At 39.0% G+C, this 17,555-nt stretch overlaps 1 protein-coding gene across 2 annotated transcripts in view; it reads right to left on the bottom strand.

Moving 5' to 3' along the window:
- Positions 1–17,555, bottom strand: part of ASCC3 (activating signal cointegrator 1 complex subunit 3) — a 213,211-nt gene that overhangs the window by 30,816 nt on the left and 164,840 nt on the right. For both annotated transcript variants that reach the window (XM_081904600.1, XM_081904601.1), the window contains exons 35-36: positions 13,081–13,192; positions 12,607–12,741 (exon numbers count right to left, since the gene is read on the bottom strand). In XM_081904600.1, coding sequence (XP_081760726.1) covers positions 12,607–12,741; positions 13,081–13,192 — 247 coding nt within the window. The remainder of the gene's footprint in view (positions 1–12,606; positions 12,742–13,080; positions 13,193–17,555) is intronic.

Raw genomic sequence — 17,555 nt, 5'->3', positions numbered from 1 at the left:
TGACTGCTCATAATAGAAGATATGAATAGGCCGTGAAACCCGAGCTCTCTCTTCAGTCATGTTGGGATCATGCCTCACCTAGCAGTGGATGACCGTTAGCCTTTTGCTAGTGGTAAAAGGGATAGCTTTGCTCCAGTTGGCCTTTTAGTTTTTTCTTCTAGAAAAAGCTCAGATGAAATTAATCTTTTAGCAAAGCTGAGCAAAAAGGCAAACTCTTCCAAGGGTTTAAAGAAAACCATAAGTTCCTGTTCTTCTAGATGAAACTGTTTTAAACTAATTTTAACATTGCATTTTTGTATTGCTAAGCCTTCCATGGTACCTTATGGGGGAGAGAAGGTAAGAAATGTAATGGGTTCTGCTTTGGGGTCACTAGACTAGGTTATGGTCCCCCTTGCTACAGTTCAACGCTTCAAAAATAAATATTTGGAAATGCGTGCTCCTCCCACCATCTCATGTTGCCCTTATATACATATTGTATTCTGAGAGTCTGGAAACAGGAATGGAAAAGCCACAATCAAATATTTCCCTCTGCCAAGCAGTATTTGTTGGGCTGCAGCACCCTGAAACCAGTCCAAAGGGCATGAAATAAGTTTATGTTTGAGATTCAATCTTTATGTTCCCAAAGTCAATATAAACTGGATCATACAAGTTTACTGTCTAGACAAAAAAGGAAAAAAGAAAGAAAGAAGCAGCAACATTAGTTAGACTAGGACATGTGATCAGAACCAGTCAAGAGACTGAATGTGGGAAGGATCAAAGCTCTAAGAGATGAAAACTGAGAGAATATGTGTCGTTGGAATACTAAGGCTGAAAACAAGGAAGCCGTATAGGAGTTGCTGACAGTAACTCTTTGAAACACATTATATAGTAGCCGAAGTCCTGCCAAGGAGCTGGAAGGGAAGAAATGGAGAGCTCCAGTTCTAGTCTTGTCTTCCTACTCCCTTCTCCACCCTCCCATCCATCATGGAGGGAGGACCTGTCGCAGGTAGAAGACAGGCCAACTTTTAAAAACTTAGTTTGGTTTCCGGCCTTTAGTAGTTTAGTAAGAAAATGACTTCTGTAAGTCAAGCTGCTCCAATTCATTACTTTGAAAAGTATGTGGCTGAAAACAGACTGTGCTATGATCCACTTTTTCTTTTTTTGGATTAAGGAATTACTATTATATGACCATGGCATTTAGGCAACAAGATTCCCTTTCATACATGTAAAATCTTGGTCGCACTAAGACAGATTGTTCCATGCTGTCCCAAACCTACATCTTCTTGTTTCTGTGGAAGTTCTCCCTCACATAAAGATCTAAATTCATGTTAGATGATACAATTTCTAGCACTGTGCATAGTGATACAGTGGCACATGCACATGAGGCACCAAACATGGTCTCATGAGTAGTATGGCACATTCAGACACCTTTTTGGTTCCCATCAGGCCCCTCTGACTGCCCCATAAGTAGAAGTGTAATTTTGCCTGCTTTTTTGGGTGGGAGGGTTCTGAGGACTACCAGTTCTTTTTTTTTTAATGAAATGGGTACATTGTAGTACCCCACAATAGTTTCAGAGAAACACAAAGCACTGCAGGCTGCTTTTTAGCTGCATGTTATGCTGCCAGAATTCATCTTCCCATCCCTGCCTGTGATGTAAGTTGTGCCATGCATATAACATGTCACATACTTTAAGCATGTTAAATGCATATTTTAACACACTGGTCCCATTAACATTAAAAACAACAATAACACACCACTCATGAGAAGTACATTTGTGCACAGCAAGACATCTCTGTGGCTCCTTAAAACCATCTGAGCATTTATTTAGTTTCCAACTTTACCTCCTTACCTAACTGTGCAGAGAACTATGGATGGCATCTGTAATTATCAAGGGATCAGGGATCCAAATGACCTTTCCCACTGTGAAAGAGCACAGGAAGGTCAAACTTAGTTAAAAGCAAGGCAGACTGACCAAAAGTTCAGAGTTCTTTTGGGGTGTGAACTTAAATTGCCATGCCGTAATGAGCATTACACCATAGCAAAATTAGAATATCGTACAAAGGACAGTTAACACTTAGCACAGAATCAACAACAAGATCTGCAATTAGAGCAACCTTTTTCACAAACATTTTATAGATATTAGTTTCACTGCCACAACGAAGCATGTAAAAGAAAAAGCTACACCTGTGGATGTATTTGAACAGAGAGGGAATAATTCCTATCAGAATGAACCTTGAAGGCAGACCAAGAGTAATTTCATGGTAGTTTCTTTTACAACCTCCTGGAAAATCTCTGAAAAACTTTTATGTGATAATTTCGTTAATTCCTCACATAAAATTAAACTCTTTCTCAAGCTCCTACAAACCACTGCATTAAATGTAAGGTTCTGAAGTGATATCAGCATAAGGCATAAAGTCTTCATAAACCTAGGATACAATCTGATTCCTATGCCACAATATTCCCCCCCCCCATTTTTTAGTATCTTATTGATGTTAAGAATGCAAAGGACTGTAAGCATCTGAGGAAAGATTTCTGGCTAAGTATCAACAAAACTGCTATTATCCATGATAGCTAAATGGAATCTCTGTTAATATACTTTCTGAGTACCAGATGTGATGGACAAGCAATATGAAAATCTAGAGTATTCATAAAAAATCTCAACATGGGGGGAAACGTAGACATGAATCTTTATCACCCTACGTCAGTCTTCCCCAGATGTTTGGGACTCCATCTTCTATCCCCAGCTAGCATGACTAATGAAAGTCCAAAACATCTGCCGGGCACCAAGTTGGGGAAGGCTATGTATCTGAGCAGCAGACCACACTTTTCATGGGAAAACATGAACGCAATGCCATGGCGCAGAAAAGATCTCGAGAACCTTGTCAATATTTTATTCCAAACAACTTTCAATATTATATTATACATTGATAAAGTGTCCAAGGACACTTAAAAAGAATGTCTAGGTTTTATGGTTTAAGCTGACTTGTCAGGAGAAAAAGAAGTTTTAACTTACTGCAGTTCCATTAGAATGTCTGCCCATGTTTTTAAGATTAATAGACTGTTTTGGCACAGTTTGTATGAACTGATGACAGTAATAAAGTAGTACCAGCAGATTTGCTTAGCAGCTGCCCAGAAGGAAATAATCGGTCAACTTTTTGTTTCAGGCTTTGAACTAAATACCGAAAGTTAGAGGGAAGCAGACTAGAGCATATGCCTTGGTAAAGGGAAGAACTCAACTTATTTGGCCTCTGTATGGTGCCAGATATACGTTTCAAAGTATTCAGATGCAGGCTGGGAACATCACAACTCCCAACATCGTAAATTGGCGTGATATACAGTGCACTTCTTAGTTTCCCACAATCGCTATGATGCTAAACATACTCATTCCAATGAATTTTACTTCAACAGAAACATATCCAGGACAGCACTGTCTACTGAAAAATTATTTTAGAGCTATGTGTCTCATGGAGATAAGGTTTTTCAGGGTTTTTCAAGACAATTATCTTCATTGTTAAGGATATTTTAACAGCAGTTATGGGAGCCTTGGTTCTCCAGAACTTGTTGCACTACAATTCTCATTATTATTCTCATTATTATTGACCAAGCAGGCTGTGGCTGATGCGAATTGAAGTTAAACAAAATCTAGATAATTTCAGGTTCCCTAGCCCTGTCTTACAGTCTCTATTGCCTGTAGGTAGGTGTTTTTTGTTGTGTTTTTTTTAAAACTTATTTTTAAAGACAAAATCCTGAAACTAGAAGTGAAAAATAGGTTTGTTGGAATCCTGGACTCAGGGAATACCTGTGTAAATAGGTACTAGCACAACATCTCTCAGCTGCTGCCTGATCTTTGCTAGCACAACAGCACCCAACAGGTCTCTCTCCTTTTATCGACTTTGTCTTGGCTCCTGTTTGCCACAGTTCCTACTTCCTCACCTCATTTTCCGGCTGCTCAAACCTGAACTGAGGAACTGAACTTGGACACTCATTCAGTCAGTTCCCATTCTGAGCACTGCTGGGTCTGGGAGTCTGAGGCCCCTGGTGTTCCTTAGGGGAATCTTGCTCAGGAGTGCTGTCTCCAGGGGGTCCAGGTGACTCTGGGCTGTTAGGATCCAGTTCATTCAGGCTTGGTGTTGGGGCCTGTGTCTGCATTTACCACTCCAATGACTTGTGCTACTTGTCTTCCTGATCAAACTGACACCTCCCTCTTCATGAGTCCTGGATGCTAGACAGGGTTATTAGATAAACCAAGGATAGCAAAAACTGATTTTTACTACCAAATTTCACAAAACTACACCAGTTTAAAATCAGCCAGTAACTTGGCCCATTGTTTTGGTGAGCATAAAGCAAGCTACCAGGCAATATTAGCAAGTGGCTTTCATCCAAAGCAATGTTAAACTTTTAAGGAGAAAATAAAGGTAAAGGTAAAGGGACCCCTGACCATTAGGTCCAGTCGTGACTGACCCTGGGGTTGTGACACTCATCTCCCTTTATTGGCCAGCATGACTAAGCAGCTTCTGGCAAACCAGAGCAGCGAACGGAAACGCCGTTTCCTTCCCACCGGAGCGATACCTATTTATCTACTTGCACTTTGACGTGCTTTTGAACTGCTAGGTTGGCAGGAGCAGGGACCGAGCAGTGGGAGCACACCCCGTCAGGGGGATTCGAACCGCCGACCTTCTGATCGGCAAGTCCTAGGCTCTGTAAATAAAGAATAAATCTCTATTTCATTAGCTTGGTTTAGGTGTTTTGCGCTACTAGGAGTACAGTATGTTCCCACTGAGCCATATCCTCTAAAATAATGGGGTTACATGCAACTTTTTTGGGGGGGAGGGAGGGAGGGGGTTAACCTGGAACTTGGCAGTTTTGTAAAAGGGCTGGCAATACTGACATTTGATAAGACCTGTAAGCTCTATATTTCTACTCAGCTAACATTTCTATTTGCCACTTGTAAAAAGAAAAAAAATCGAACTATTAAGACAAGATCTGCCAAGAATAATAGAGGAAGATAACTGAAGAGAGCTACTTTTGCTCTGATTCAAACTTGCAAGAACTTCTATTAAAAACAACAAAGAAAAAAACAAGAGATTTTCAGTACCAGATGTCTGGGAAGATCCCATTTGGATTTGAGCTACTTAAATTTGCAATCATGTATTTATACATCTAACAGAGCTTCTGTTTCTCCTAGAATCTGAAAATTAACTAGCTTTGTAGCATCTTCCTTGATCTGCCACCCGTGCCCTGAGGATTAGAGACTCCACCTGAGCTTGTTTTACAAGCATAAGAGAAAAAATTAATCTCTGCTGGCAGCGATCCCACTGGGATACTGATGAATAATGATATCCCTCTCTTGCTGCCCTCTCAGTCCACTAGAAAAGCCACTCTAACCCAGCAACGTGGAAAATGCTGAAACCATTCCAGCTGTGGATTAGCAGGCAGTCAAGCATCCATCTGCTCTGTGCAAAGCGAGAGAAGGCAAGCATGCATTCTTATAGCTCACACAGCGTTCACGACTAACATCTTTTAGAACCAGTTAGATAAATATTAAAAGAATCTTTTAATGAAGACTTACAAGTGCTTAATCTATTTTCTATAGAATCATACCATTTCCAACACGATTGCTCTGGGGTACTCTACATTTATTTATTTAACAAAATGTATACACTGCTCGAGTGCAAGAAAATCTCTAAGCAGTTTACAAAAATATAAAATAAAACATTAGAATTTTCACAGTTAAAAGCAAGTATACAAAAGCATTCAAAAGACTGATAAAACACATGTCACTTCTATGTGTCTGGACACACCTGCCAAAACAAAAATGTCACAAGCGGATGCTGATTTATGTAACCTTATCTACCATACAAAAGATGGAAACCCTTCTCCAAGTCGTGAATGGGGCAGTTCATTTAAGCTATGAAATATAGTGAAAGCAATACAGAAGGAATTAAGTTGATGGCACTGAAAATTAATCAAATTTTATCTTATTTGTGGAAGGGGTAATGCCAGGCAAACTTCTTGGGATCAAATTCTCACAAAAATCAATGGGAGTAACTTACAAACAAACACGTCTAAGGCCCAAGGCAGTCTTGTACATTTACATGGAAAATGGACCATTCTACTTTTTTTTTAAAAAAAACCCCAGCATGCTTCACTAACATGTGTCACAAGATGGGCAAAATGACAAATCCAGCAAGCTCTTTTAGAATTTTAGACTAGCTTTGTAACAGCAAGGCCAGAATAACATTCTACTAGAAAAGCAATTAAGTTAGAATGTATTTTAATTAATTGATTGTGATTTTATGTAAACTGTGTTATTTTTACTGTTGTTAGCCGCTCTGAACCCGGCATCAGCTGGGGAGGGTGGGATATAAATAACATTTTATTATTTATTACTATTATAGCCTATTTCTATTAACAATGCATAAGTTTTAGAAAACATACTGTACTTAAAGTTACATTTAATTAAGTTACCAGTAATGGTAGACATGGTGGTGGTGGTGAGATCTGGAATGAGATTCAACTAAATTGTCGTGCATAGAACAAGCTCTTCTGCTGCAATGGAACTTTCCATCTCTTGTCTTCCTTCATGTCCCCAACACCCCCCTAAATCTGCTTAGTGGGTTTAGAGGATCCACAGGGAAGAAGAGGGGAAATTTCATTGCACAAGTGAATCTGTGCATACATACTTAGCACTATGATGAATTCTACCAACAGGCATTAATATCACTTCTAGACCTCCATGATAAGAAACAGAGAAACAGATGGGTCATACTTTTCACCATAAAACTCTTACATCTTACTTTATCTCAATATTCTTTTACCTTTATTTTTAAATCAGCTAGTTTAAAGAGAAGTGAAATTAGACCATGGCAAAAGAACGATAAACATTTGTTTACCCTGAATTAAAAATGAGCATATAAGGGTGATGGTATATTCTTTGTTTCCTAAATGTCAGGGTTTTGTGCTTTTGAACTTGGTTCCTCTCTCCATCCCTCTCACCGCCCCCGAATTCTGTGCTGCATGAAAAATACGATATGCCACATTCAGTCAGCAATGAGTGGTGGGCATTGTCATCTTGATTTACCTACTGATTGTGCTTTGCTGGGAAGGCAGAGAACGCCAGGTGTTTTTAGTTTAAAGTTAGCTTTAGAACTAAAAGGGAGAAAAAAGCAATGATGGAATTACTTGTGTCTGGGGAGACACTCAGAATTAAGGTCACGGGACTATGGAATGCATGCACTGAAAAATACACAATGCCACCATATTCTGGAAAGATGACTTTAGCTTGGAAAACTGCCCCATTTATTTAGATTATGGAAAACCAAAACAAATGTATTTATGTGTGAGCACTATTGTAAACGCATTTCAAAACCTGAGCTACAAATCAGTAAAAGCTATAGTACTTAGATTTAAGCAGAATTCAAAAGTTCCAGAATATTTCAATATTAGTTATACATTTAAGTCAATAGAAGACGCACCATGCTCTTTGTGAGTTATGTGGCTGCAATGGCATAGAGTAGTTATGCCTGATACAGTTTCAGTCATAGGTGCTAGCTCCAGGGCACTGAGGCTCTTTGGGCCCCCTAAGTCTTTGTTTTTGAGGCCTACACTGTTGAGGTCAAAAGCGGAGCCTGGTGCAGAGCAACACTAGGATGTCGCATTGGGGCCCCTCAATGGACTTTGGAAGATGGGACCTTTAGTTTCAGTTGACAAATAGTAATGCAGATAGGGATGTGGTTAATGCCAATCTTCATCTCCCCAAACCATCAGAATCAGGTGAGGCAGTGCAAGTGCTTGGACCATGCTCTGAAAGCAGTAATGGGCTGGAAGAGGGCCAATAAACTGAAGGCGAATCTTCAATAATATCTAGATGCTATTGGGAGATGGTTACTATGTCTGGAAATTGGGGAAACAGCCTATCCTATATAGAGACCGAACAGTTTTTTTAGTTGGGGGGTATTCCTTGATCCAATCCATCTCTGGAGGTAAGATGGGTTCAGTGGAATGGGGTGCCTATGCCCAGGGCTTACGGGTATGCCAGAGTATGTCAGAGCACTGGTTTTGCAGGTGAAAATGGATAAATGCCCAATTAACCTCATGATTATATTACTGCAATGAGCATCTGAAGACAAGCCAGAGCTGCAGCTAGTGTAGAATGTGACCACCTGAGTTGTGAGTGGTGTATCTAATTGGAACGATAAAACACCAATTCTGCATGAACTGCATTAGCTGCCAATATGCCACCAGGCCCAATTCAAGCTTTTGATGCTAACATTAAAATCCCTGAAAGGCTTGGGCCCCAAATATGTGAAGGAGCAGCTCTCACTGTATTCTGCCAGCCTGGGCTTTAAGTTCTACAGGGGCAATGAGATACTGCTACTGTAAATAGATAACAGAGTCCAAGCAATCAACAACTTATAGCTTGCTGAAAGTTCCAGGATCAGTGTGCCTGGCCAGTTCCATGAAGCCAGTGCCCTTCTTTGCTTAAGATACTGCTAAATACAGTTAAAATAATAGACAACATCAGGGAGCTATTAAGAAATATGCAGCTTAGCTTGAGAGACTGGGTGTGTGCATGTGTTAGTGTTTCCCAGGGGAAACACAAAGATCAATGCCTCTAATTTCTCCCCAGCCTCTCTTATCTCCTTATGCCTTAAGTTACTATCATTAAAGAAAGGTATGGGAGAAGAGGGAGGCTCAGCTCTCCACCCACTCCATGTGGGTAAGCTAGATTGATCTAACATGGGTAGATATATTTCTCCTGCCCAAGTGAGCCCTCAGCATGCAGGGCTATCAGCATTCTGTGATGTGTGTGTTGCTAATAGGATATAGATAATCCTTTACAAGTTGTTTTCAGTTTTGAAAGGCTACAAAATAGAGAGACCATTCACTCTACCTGAAAGTTAAAGCATTTTAGAAAAGAATCGCTCTAACGTATTCAAGATAAATAAAAACCTTACAAATAGATTGTGAACTACACAACTGTTACTGCACCCATGTTTTGCAATGTTGACATGCCTTTTTTCACTGTGGCCCACATTTTTCGCTGCCAGCATCATTAAGAGATTCTTCAAATTACTTTTTAAATATTCATCTCCCCAAGGACTTTCACTTGCATCTAATTAGAGTACTTGCCCCATGCCATGTAATTCCCTGTTGCCAAAACTGTTAAATGCTCCAGTAAGTAAGTGAGAAGGGCATCAATGGAGCAAGGCAGATGCAATGCCACTGGTTAACAATAGAGGTGTGAAGTGACTCCCTTAATTATAAAGCTCATTAATGCATAGTGTTTAGAGAGAGAGAAAAACACAGCTTGGTGATAATTCTGTTAAAGTGCCTAATGCCTTCAGCACAGCAAACAACTGCAATTATAACTTCCAATTTGTACCTTTGGTAAAAAAAAAAAGCTGGGAGAGTAGCTTATCTAATAATTATGAAAACCAACATAAAAATGATAAAAAAACTAAACTTTAGGTTGAAAGATAAACCATTAGCACAAAAAGACTTCACTCAACTTCCAGAAAAGCTAGGATAATAGTTTACCTAACAATTATGTAAACCATCATATAAAAATAATTATAAAAGATCTTTAAGTTGAAATTATTACCACAAACCATTTAGAAGCCATTTTGGCATCTAAGCAATATAAATGCACTGTTGTTGTAGAATGATACTTCACTCAACGCCATTATACCTTTTAGGTTAAAATTTATAGCAACGAATATTCAACATATATGTGAGATTTTGGAATGGTAAATGGACAATGCACAAGAACAGTAAATGTGAGGGGCCAGTTTGAATAATGAAGCATGGCAAACATGATACAACTTCTCCAAAAAGCCAGTGTTTGAATACAACCACTGTGTGTACCCACTAGATGAGGGGTTTCAGGATGCAACAAAATGAAAAATGTATTTCACTACAATCCTGAAAATTCTTGTCCAGTGCACAGAAACCTAAATCAGAACAACTTACTGAACAATCTTACAAAAAACTTCTTTAATGGGAAGGAAAACATTATTTCTTCATGTATAACAGCTATTAATTCATTTATAACAATTGTGGCAATCTATGTTTGATGAAAAGGAATCCTTACTGATTGTTGGGCAGACTTTAAACCAGGTCAGTTACAGGCTATTTCATTTTTTATGGCTTTTACCAATATATTTCACTTAGGTTTGGTCCACAAGTTTTGACTGGACTTAGTAGTCAGCCTTTATTTCATCAAATCATAGAACCGTCGAGTTGGAAGGGACCCCAAGAGATTCCCATGAATCTTGGACTCCCTTCTCTTTGGGTATCTCTATGGGATCTCTCCAGTAGTTCCTTAAACTTTTTGAAACCAGCCTTCTTAAAGTCCAGAGTGCATGTCTTTCCCTTGCCTCTGTATCATGAAACCCAGGATGACATCATTACTTCCTCCCAAGTTTCCCAGTACTTCCATGGATCATGTCCTCCCTGCTGGGGTCAAAGATAGATAATCCCCTTGTTGTTGCTTCTTCCACCTTCTGGGAAATGAAACTTCAGCGACGCAATGGAGGAATTTGTTGGACCTTACATTCTTGGCAGAATGTCCCCAGTATCTGTTGAGTCCCAACTGATATCAGAGAAACTGAGCTCTCCCATGACCACTTTATCTCTCCTTTTTGAATGTCTGGTGATCTCGTCTAGGAAGGCATCCTCCAAGTCTGGCTTGGAGGTCTACAGCAGGTGCTCACAGTAAAGTCACTGCTGTTTCCTTCTTCTCAATTTTTATCCATTTACTTTCTATCTGCCTTCCTTGCTCCAGATCATGGATCTCTTCACAAGTGTACACATCCTTCCTCCTCCTCCTTTTCTGTTTAGTCTATTCCTCTTGAACAGCTTATACACCTTAGTTTCTACATTCCAGTCATGAGTCTCATGGGGGATCCAAGCTTGAAAATATCCATTCTCTCCCTGCTTGAAAAGCAGGATCCACACTTGCAAAGAAGTTCTCTGAATGCTGCAGGCAGTTCACAGCCTTGGGTTGCTTATATGTGACTTGGGAAAAGGATGCTACCATTGCTATCATTGCTGGCTAATAGAGATGGTTACATATTATTTATATAGCACCATCTACATACTAGGCAAGAAATTCAACACTGTGCTAAAGTGATTGTTCCATCAGAGCTAGCATTTTTGCTTGCCAGATGAGCAATCCTTCCTCTCTTCCCCCTCTGTGCACTTTTCTCACCTGACTCTGAGCCAATCTTGGAGTAAGCATGCGGGGTGGCGCAAAGAGGTGGGAAAACACCACTGTGTAAGTGAAGTCCTTGTGCAGGCTTCATCACCCATAATACTTTACATAATACTAGACTGTCCTGCACCATTTCAGAATCTTCCAACACATAGGAGAACACACACAGGTACACTGGGCAAGGGACTAAAATGAATTTTAGTTCAGCCCTTTTCCAAGACAGAAACTTCCATACCAACTCGGCAAAAGTCAAACCATACAATCTAGATGAACTACAATTAAAGATCAAGTGGACTTCAGATAGCAAAAAGAAAGCCTACAAGTTACAACGCGGGGAATGGGAGCTGAAATTATAGTGATTGTCTCATTAATGGACCAAATCCACAGAATCACACAGCTAGCAGTTGAGCACACCCAAAGGAGTTTTGGATTTTGATTTCTAAAACTTTATGTCTCCCCCACTGCCATCCCTGACACATGTGAAACTTCTTTTGAAACCGAAGGGCCTTTCAAAAGTGGTTAGTGATATGGAATGGGGTTCTGCTGTTCAAAGGGATAAGAGTCACAAATTCCACTGGGTGTGCCCAAAGTAGCTCTCTGGATCTTGGCCAATAGGTTTCAGGGCTTTTGGTTTTTTGAAAAGAAAATTATACTACTGTATAACATGTGCTCCATCTTTCATAACAGCTGCCTTTGGCTGCCAGACAATACATTAAGCTGGCATGGACATAGTTTAAAATTAAAACCATGAAAGAAATTTCCATCATTACAACATGACATCTAACAATATTCAGCAGAGTGAAATATTTCTTTGAATAAAAGGGTAATCAAGATAATTACTCCAAGAAAACAATACTTTACTTTCAACATCTGTACATTCCTGTACTATCACTGTAAAGGTAAAGATAAAGGTAAAGGTAAAGGGACCTCTGACCATTAGGTCCAGTCATGACCAACTCTGGGGTTGTGGCGCTCATCTTGCTTTATTGGCCGAGGGAGCCGGCGTACAGCTTCTGGGTCATGTGGCCAGCATGACTAAGCCGCTTCTGGCAAACCAGAGCAGCGCACGGAAACGCCATTTACCTTCCCGCCAGAGCGGTACCTATTTATCTACTTGCACTTCATGCGCTTTTGAATTGCTAGGTTGGCAGGAGCAGGGATCGAGCAACCGGAGCTCACCCCATTGCGGGGATCCGAACCGCCGACCTTCTGATCGGCAAGTCCTAGGCTCTGTGGTTTAACACGCAGCACCACCCGTGTCCCTCCCGCATAAAACCCATCAAATTCCATGGGGAGTGGTCTTCACATCTGTATTGCCCATTTCATTATAGTGCTGGATGAGCTAAAAATTACTTCATTTGGATTAAGAATTATTTAATCCAATAATTAATCAAACAAAATAGCAACTTACTGTCAGAATTGAGAGCAGATCTTCAACACTAGATTCGGGTTTCAAACGATCCTTGAACATCCTGACGGTTGGGTGCTTCAAATAGTAATATGACGCAATGCGGCCATGAGTCAGAGGTTCAATGCTGTGGTCGTCCTGTTACACATGGGGAAATATATATATTTTAGATAAATATGATTCAAGGTGCTTAGTGCTTTCCTGGAGGTAAGCACATTTTATGCAGTATTCTAATGGAGGTGTTATGTTTTAAAAATTTCACAATAGCCAGATCTGAGTCACAAATACATTTAACAGCATGTTACTGGTTCAAATGCCAAAGGAACTGCAAAACCTCAGTAGCTGCAACGGGAGGTCGCACAGCAGCCTACATGTATTTCATAATTCAACAAACATCAGGATGAAAGATAATCCCTAATAAATATTACTGCTGCCCAGTTCTTGTCAGTCTTTTTATGAAGTATAAATTAGCCTTACCTCCCCTAATTTAATGCAGTAAGAGTATTCCAGATCAACGAGTGATTTCTCCACAAGGTTTGAAAGGAACTTGTTCATGTTGTCATGGCTGACAGCATCTAAGTTATAATAACTGTGTAAATGAAAATGTAATAGAGTTAGATGCTTTGAAAATATTGCTGACACAAATAAGGTTCTTGTAACACTAGCAAAGAACATGACTAAAGTAAGAATGGTCATGTATTATAGGTGGCAATCAATGACCATATCCAATGTTACATCTGCCTGACTGTGATTTTAAAATGATTGCAGCCTTCTGAGTAATACCCCTCCCCACCTTCTCACTATATAGAAGGGTCTGGTGACTTCTGTTTCAGTGTATCTGAAGAAGTGTGCATGCACACGAAAGCTCATACCAAGAACTAACTTAGTTGGTCTTTAAGGTGCTACTGGAAGGAATTTTTTTGTTTTGAATACAATGTGTATATTTACTAGAGACGTTGCTATGTAGGATAGAAAATGTGAACAAATGTGTGAATAAGTCGCTTTAACAAATCACTTCTGTAGCAATGTGTGATTTGCAAATGAAGAAATAGAAGTGGAATATGAATATCTCTTATAAATATATGGCAGAACCACCCAATTTTTAATGGACTAGCTTTAATTTAAAAAAAATCAATTAATATAAAACAGTAGTGTTCCCCAGCACTGTTGTAGTCTTATTTCATGTTTCAGTTTCTGCTCTTAATTCTTGTGCATTATCTTTCTCTTTTTCATGCATATCAACACAAAATCTAAGTGTTCTTTGAACTGTCAATTTGTTAATTTTCTTAAATAAGATACAATTTGGATCACTATTCTTGCTTTTCCAAATAACTCCCAACAAAACTCATGTAATGTGCCAAAAATGGTGGCTTGCTGAGAGTCCAGAGATGGGCTTCCAATCAGTATGATGCTGGGAACATGAAATTACAGAACTTTGGATAAAATGGACTTCAACTACCTTAGCCATAGTCCTGCAATTTCATGATCCCAGAATGGCAGCTGAGAGGTCCAATGGTGCTAAGTTAGTACACACTGTAAACATAAACAAAATCCTCCCTGTAATAAAGGAGGAACAAATGAGACAATGGGTGAGAAAGGAGGAAGCTTATTGCTCAGATTAATCACTAGAAGGCCTTTATTTATTTAATGAAATGCACTGTTTGACACTCATGCATACACACAAAACCTGGAAGTGGAGCACTAAATTGCGATAGATTATGGAATATGTTTTTGAGTAGAAAAAGCAAGGCCGTTACTTAATGTGCGTTAGAGATGGGTGTTGTCTTAACTGCATTTCACGTGAATGGCTACTTATCATGGCCACATAAAATATACAAAGATAAAACGAGTGTAGAAGAAAATTATGACCAGCTATCCCAAGCTTATAATTAAAAATGTTATACAAAATTTAATGAAACCACATGTTCAGTAGCCTAGATTCTGATTTAATGAAGGCATGATGTAGCCAAAAACTAAGAGACTATAAGACCTTAATTCTCAATGGGATTGGTATGCTTAAATCTCTCTCAGTTGAACCTAAATATGCTTTACAATACTTACTCAGATTTAAGTTCACAGAGTTCACTAGGACTTACTCTCAAGTAATTGGGTATAAAACTGTAGCTGACTCGCACAAGCCAGGATCAAAAGAACTACATCAGATGCACCCAAATGATTAAACATACCTAATAGGTTTTTAATTTCCTCCCATTTCAACAGCAGGCCCCAGGTCATATCACAAACTGCTTTTTAAACTTTCCACATTTCAAAATAGGCTTGTCATGTGGCAGGAGGAGCTGAACTTTAGGGAATACAAGTCTAAAGCTTGAGTAGGTGCACAATACTAGTTTTGCTGCTATTCGAATCCAGATTTCTATTTCCCCCAGGATGTATGTTTCAAGGGTCCGTTGTTTTGATATCCCTTTGTGCTTTAAAGGTAACTGTTAGTAAATACTGCTGCAAAATGATTTATCTTAATTGCAGCATTGTTTTTTAAACCTGTATATTCAAATAAAGCTACATTTATGGACAAGCCTATTCATTTCTACTCAGAAGTAAATTCTGGAAAGTTTAGTGGGGCTACAACCAGGTAAAGGTTACAGGATTGCAGCCTAAAACTGGAATTATAGATAATTTAATGGTGTATGAAAATGCTTTGTCGTGATCCTACCAATATAAGGAAAAGCTGAAAATCTTTCTTTTGTTTAAGGAGTGAATTTTGCCAAGCCTTTAGTTTTGTTTTCATAGAGTTTGTCTGTTTTTCTAGTCCCAACGCTAGACACATTTCACAACTACAGTATGGCACTAAACAACGGCTAATTTAGCAAGAATGCAGTTGGTGAAATAGTTGAAGGCATTGTATAAAACAAATTATTTTTTAAAAAGCACTTAATCCGTGGGGAAAAAATCCTCAAAAAATACAAAAACTATGGCACTTTTTAAAATAAAAAAAGATAGCTCTTAATATACCTTCCTTTTTTTAAAAGAAAAACTCAACTAAAGGAAATCCAAAATAGCCATACTTCTAGGAATCTTAGGTTCCAATCCTTAACACAAGAGAGAGTTAGCCCCACAGAACGCAGTCAGCCTAAGTGTTGAGTAAACAGGCGCAAGACTGAGCTGTATAGGTAGGATTTCAAAGTCATTTTCATGAGATCTCAAGTAAAATGCTTGTATTCTGTTAGATAGAATAGGAATCCAACCAGAGAGATTATGTACTTCTCAGTTAAGATTTTATTAATCCAATACTTTAAAAAGCATACCACAGAAAATCAGAGGTGTTTGAATGCTCATACGTTCAAAATACACTATATATCAGCCCCCCGCTTCTGAGTGACTGTATTATCTAACTATTTAATTACAGATAAAGAATAAAAACAGTGCAGTTTCATGGTCACTGCATTGAATCATCCAGTCATTATTTCCCCTCTGCTGCAAACAGACAACCCACCTTTTTGTCAGCGCACCATTTCATTTATTTCACAGTGAAACCCAGTTTCACAATAATTGACTTGTCAGCAGCTCTAATTTATGAGGCTGGGCTCTGTAAGCCTTCTCCTATATTCTGCTCAACCTGCACACAAGCAAGGTTGAATATTTACAATGCTGTTAACAGGTGCTGAGTTGTTTAATGATTCTAATAGCCAGAAGCGTACTGAGAAAGCCAGCGGGATCACAATTACAGGCTGTTTGAACACAACAATTACTCGTCCCCTGAGAGGTGTGAAAGTCAAAGGCAGTTTTATACTAACAGCATCTAGCACATGGGGTAGACAGGCTAACTTCCATTAGTAGCCCATTGGGAAAAAAGCAATAACAAACCCCTAGGTATCGTAAAAATTTACAAAGTACATAACATTTAAACAATCAAAACAATGAAGGAAGAAACTTTTCCAATTTCCTTTTAAACAATATATAAACAAACAAACAAACAAACAAACAAAAACTCCTACTGCTAAACCTGAGACTATATCTAGAATGAACTCAACGAGAAACACGAACTTGTTTTTCTAATCTAAGCCAGTGTGGCATTTCACCAGCTGAGAAAAAGGGAGCCGTGCAAGGACATAAAATGCAGATGAAGTTACACTGACCATTTTCGGTTTAATGTGGATTGTGGTGGCAACTGCTTCCTGTTTGAGTTTTATGTAAACCTGATCCAAGATCTGCCTGGGAAATTTTTCATCAGCCTTGAAATGGTAGTGCTATAACTGTCAGGCCTGTGAAGTCATTTGTTACAAACACCATGTTTTTTATGTTCAGATTATACGGTAGTAGTAATGACACAGATAATGAAAGCGAGTCCCCGGGACAACTGAAAAACACTTTAAGAAAAACTCTTGCTTGTAATCCAAGTATTTCTTGGGGGAAACCACAAGAGCTCAGCTCACAATAATTTGCTGAGATTTGCCATTTTGAAAAAGGACGTTTAATTTAAAGCACAGGGTAGACAAATAGTTATCTTCTCAAAAGGTGTTCTGTCGTATTCACTGAGACATGCTGCAACTGAGATGATTTTTCTTAACGTGAAATTTACTAAACCCAGGCCACGGATATGAGGCTTAGATGAAATCTATTATTCTAAGCCTATCCCTGATGGATGGAACACTGGAGAGATGATCCAATCAACATATTTTCTGGATCTAATCCACGAGTTGTAACGCGGTTCAATGGGAAGGAAACCAAGACACTCCCTTGAGAGCAAGCTCATTTGCAAGAGAAAGAAGGTTTATGTCATTGAGTAATACATTGAATGGCCATCATTATCATTTCGGAATGGCAATCAAAGTGAACCAAATTTATTATTAAAATGGCCATCAACACTTAAAAATACTGTATCTCTGGCACTGACAATCTGAAATATTAATAGAGCCATCTTGTTTTATTATCTCAGAATATCTTTTCTTCACCAACTGTGACCCCCCACCTTTTAAAATATTATTTCTACTTTA

The sequence above is a fragment of the Podarcis melisellensis genome, assembly GCF_964234715.1.
Source record: "Podarcis melisellensis genome assembly, chromosome: 3".
NCBI lineage: Eukaryota > Metazoa > Chordata > Lepidosauria > Squamata > Lacertidae > Podarcis > Podarcis melisellensis.
This window is presented reverse-complemented; position numbering and strand designations above follow the sequence as displayed.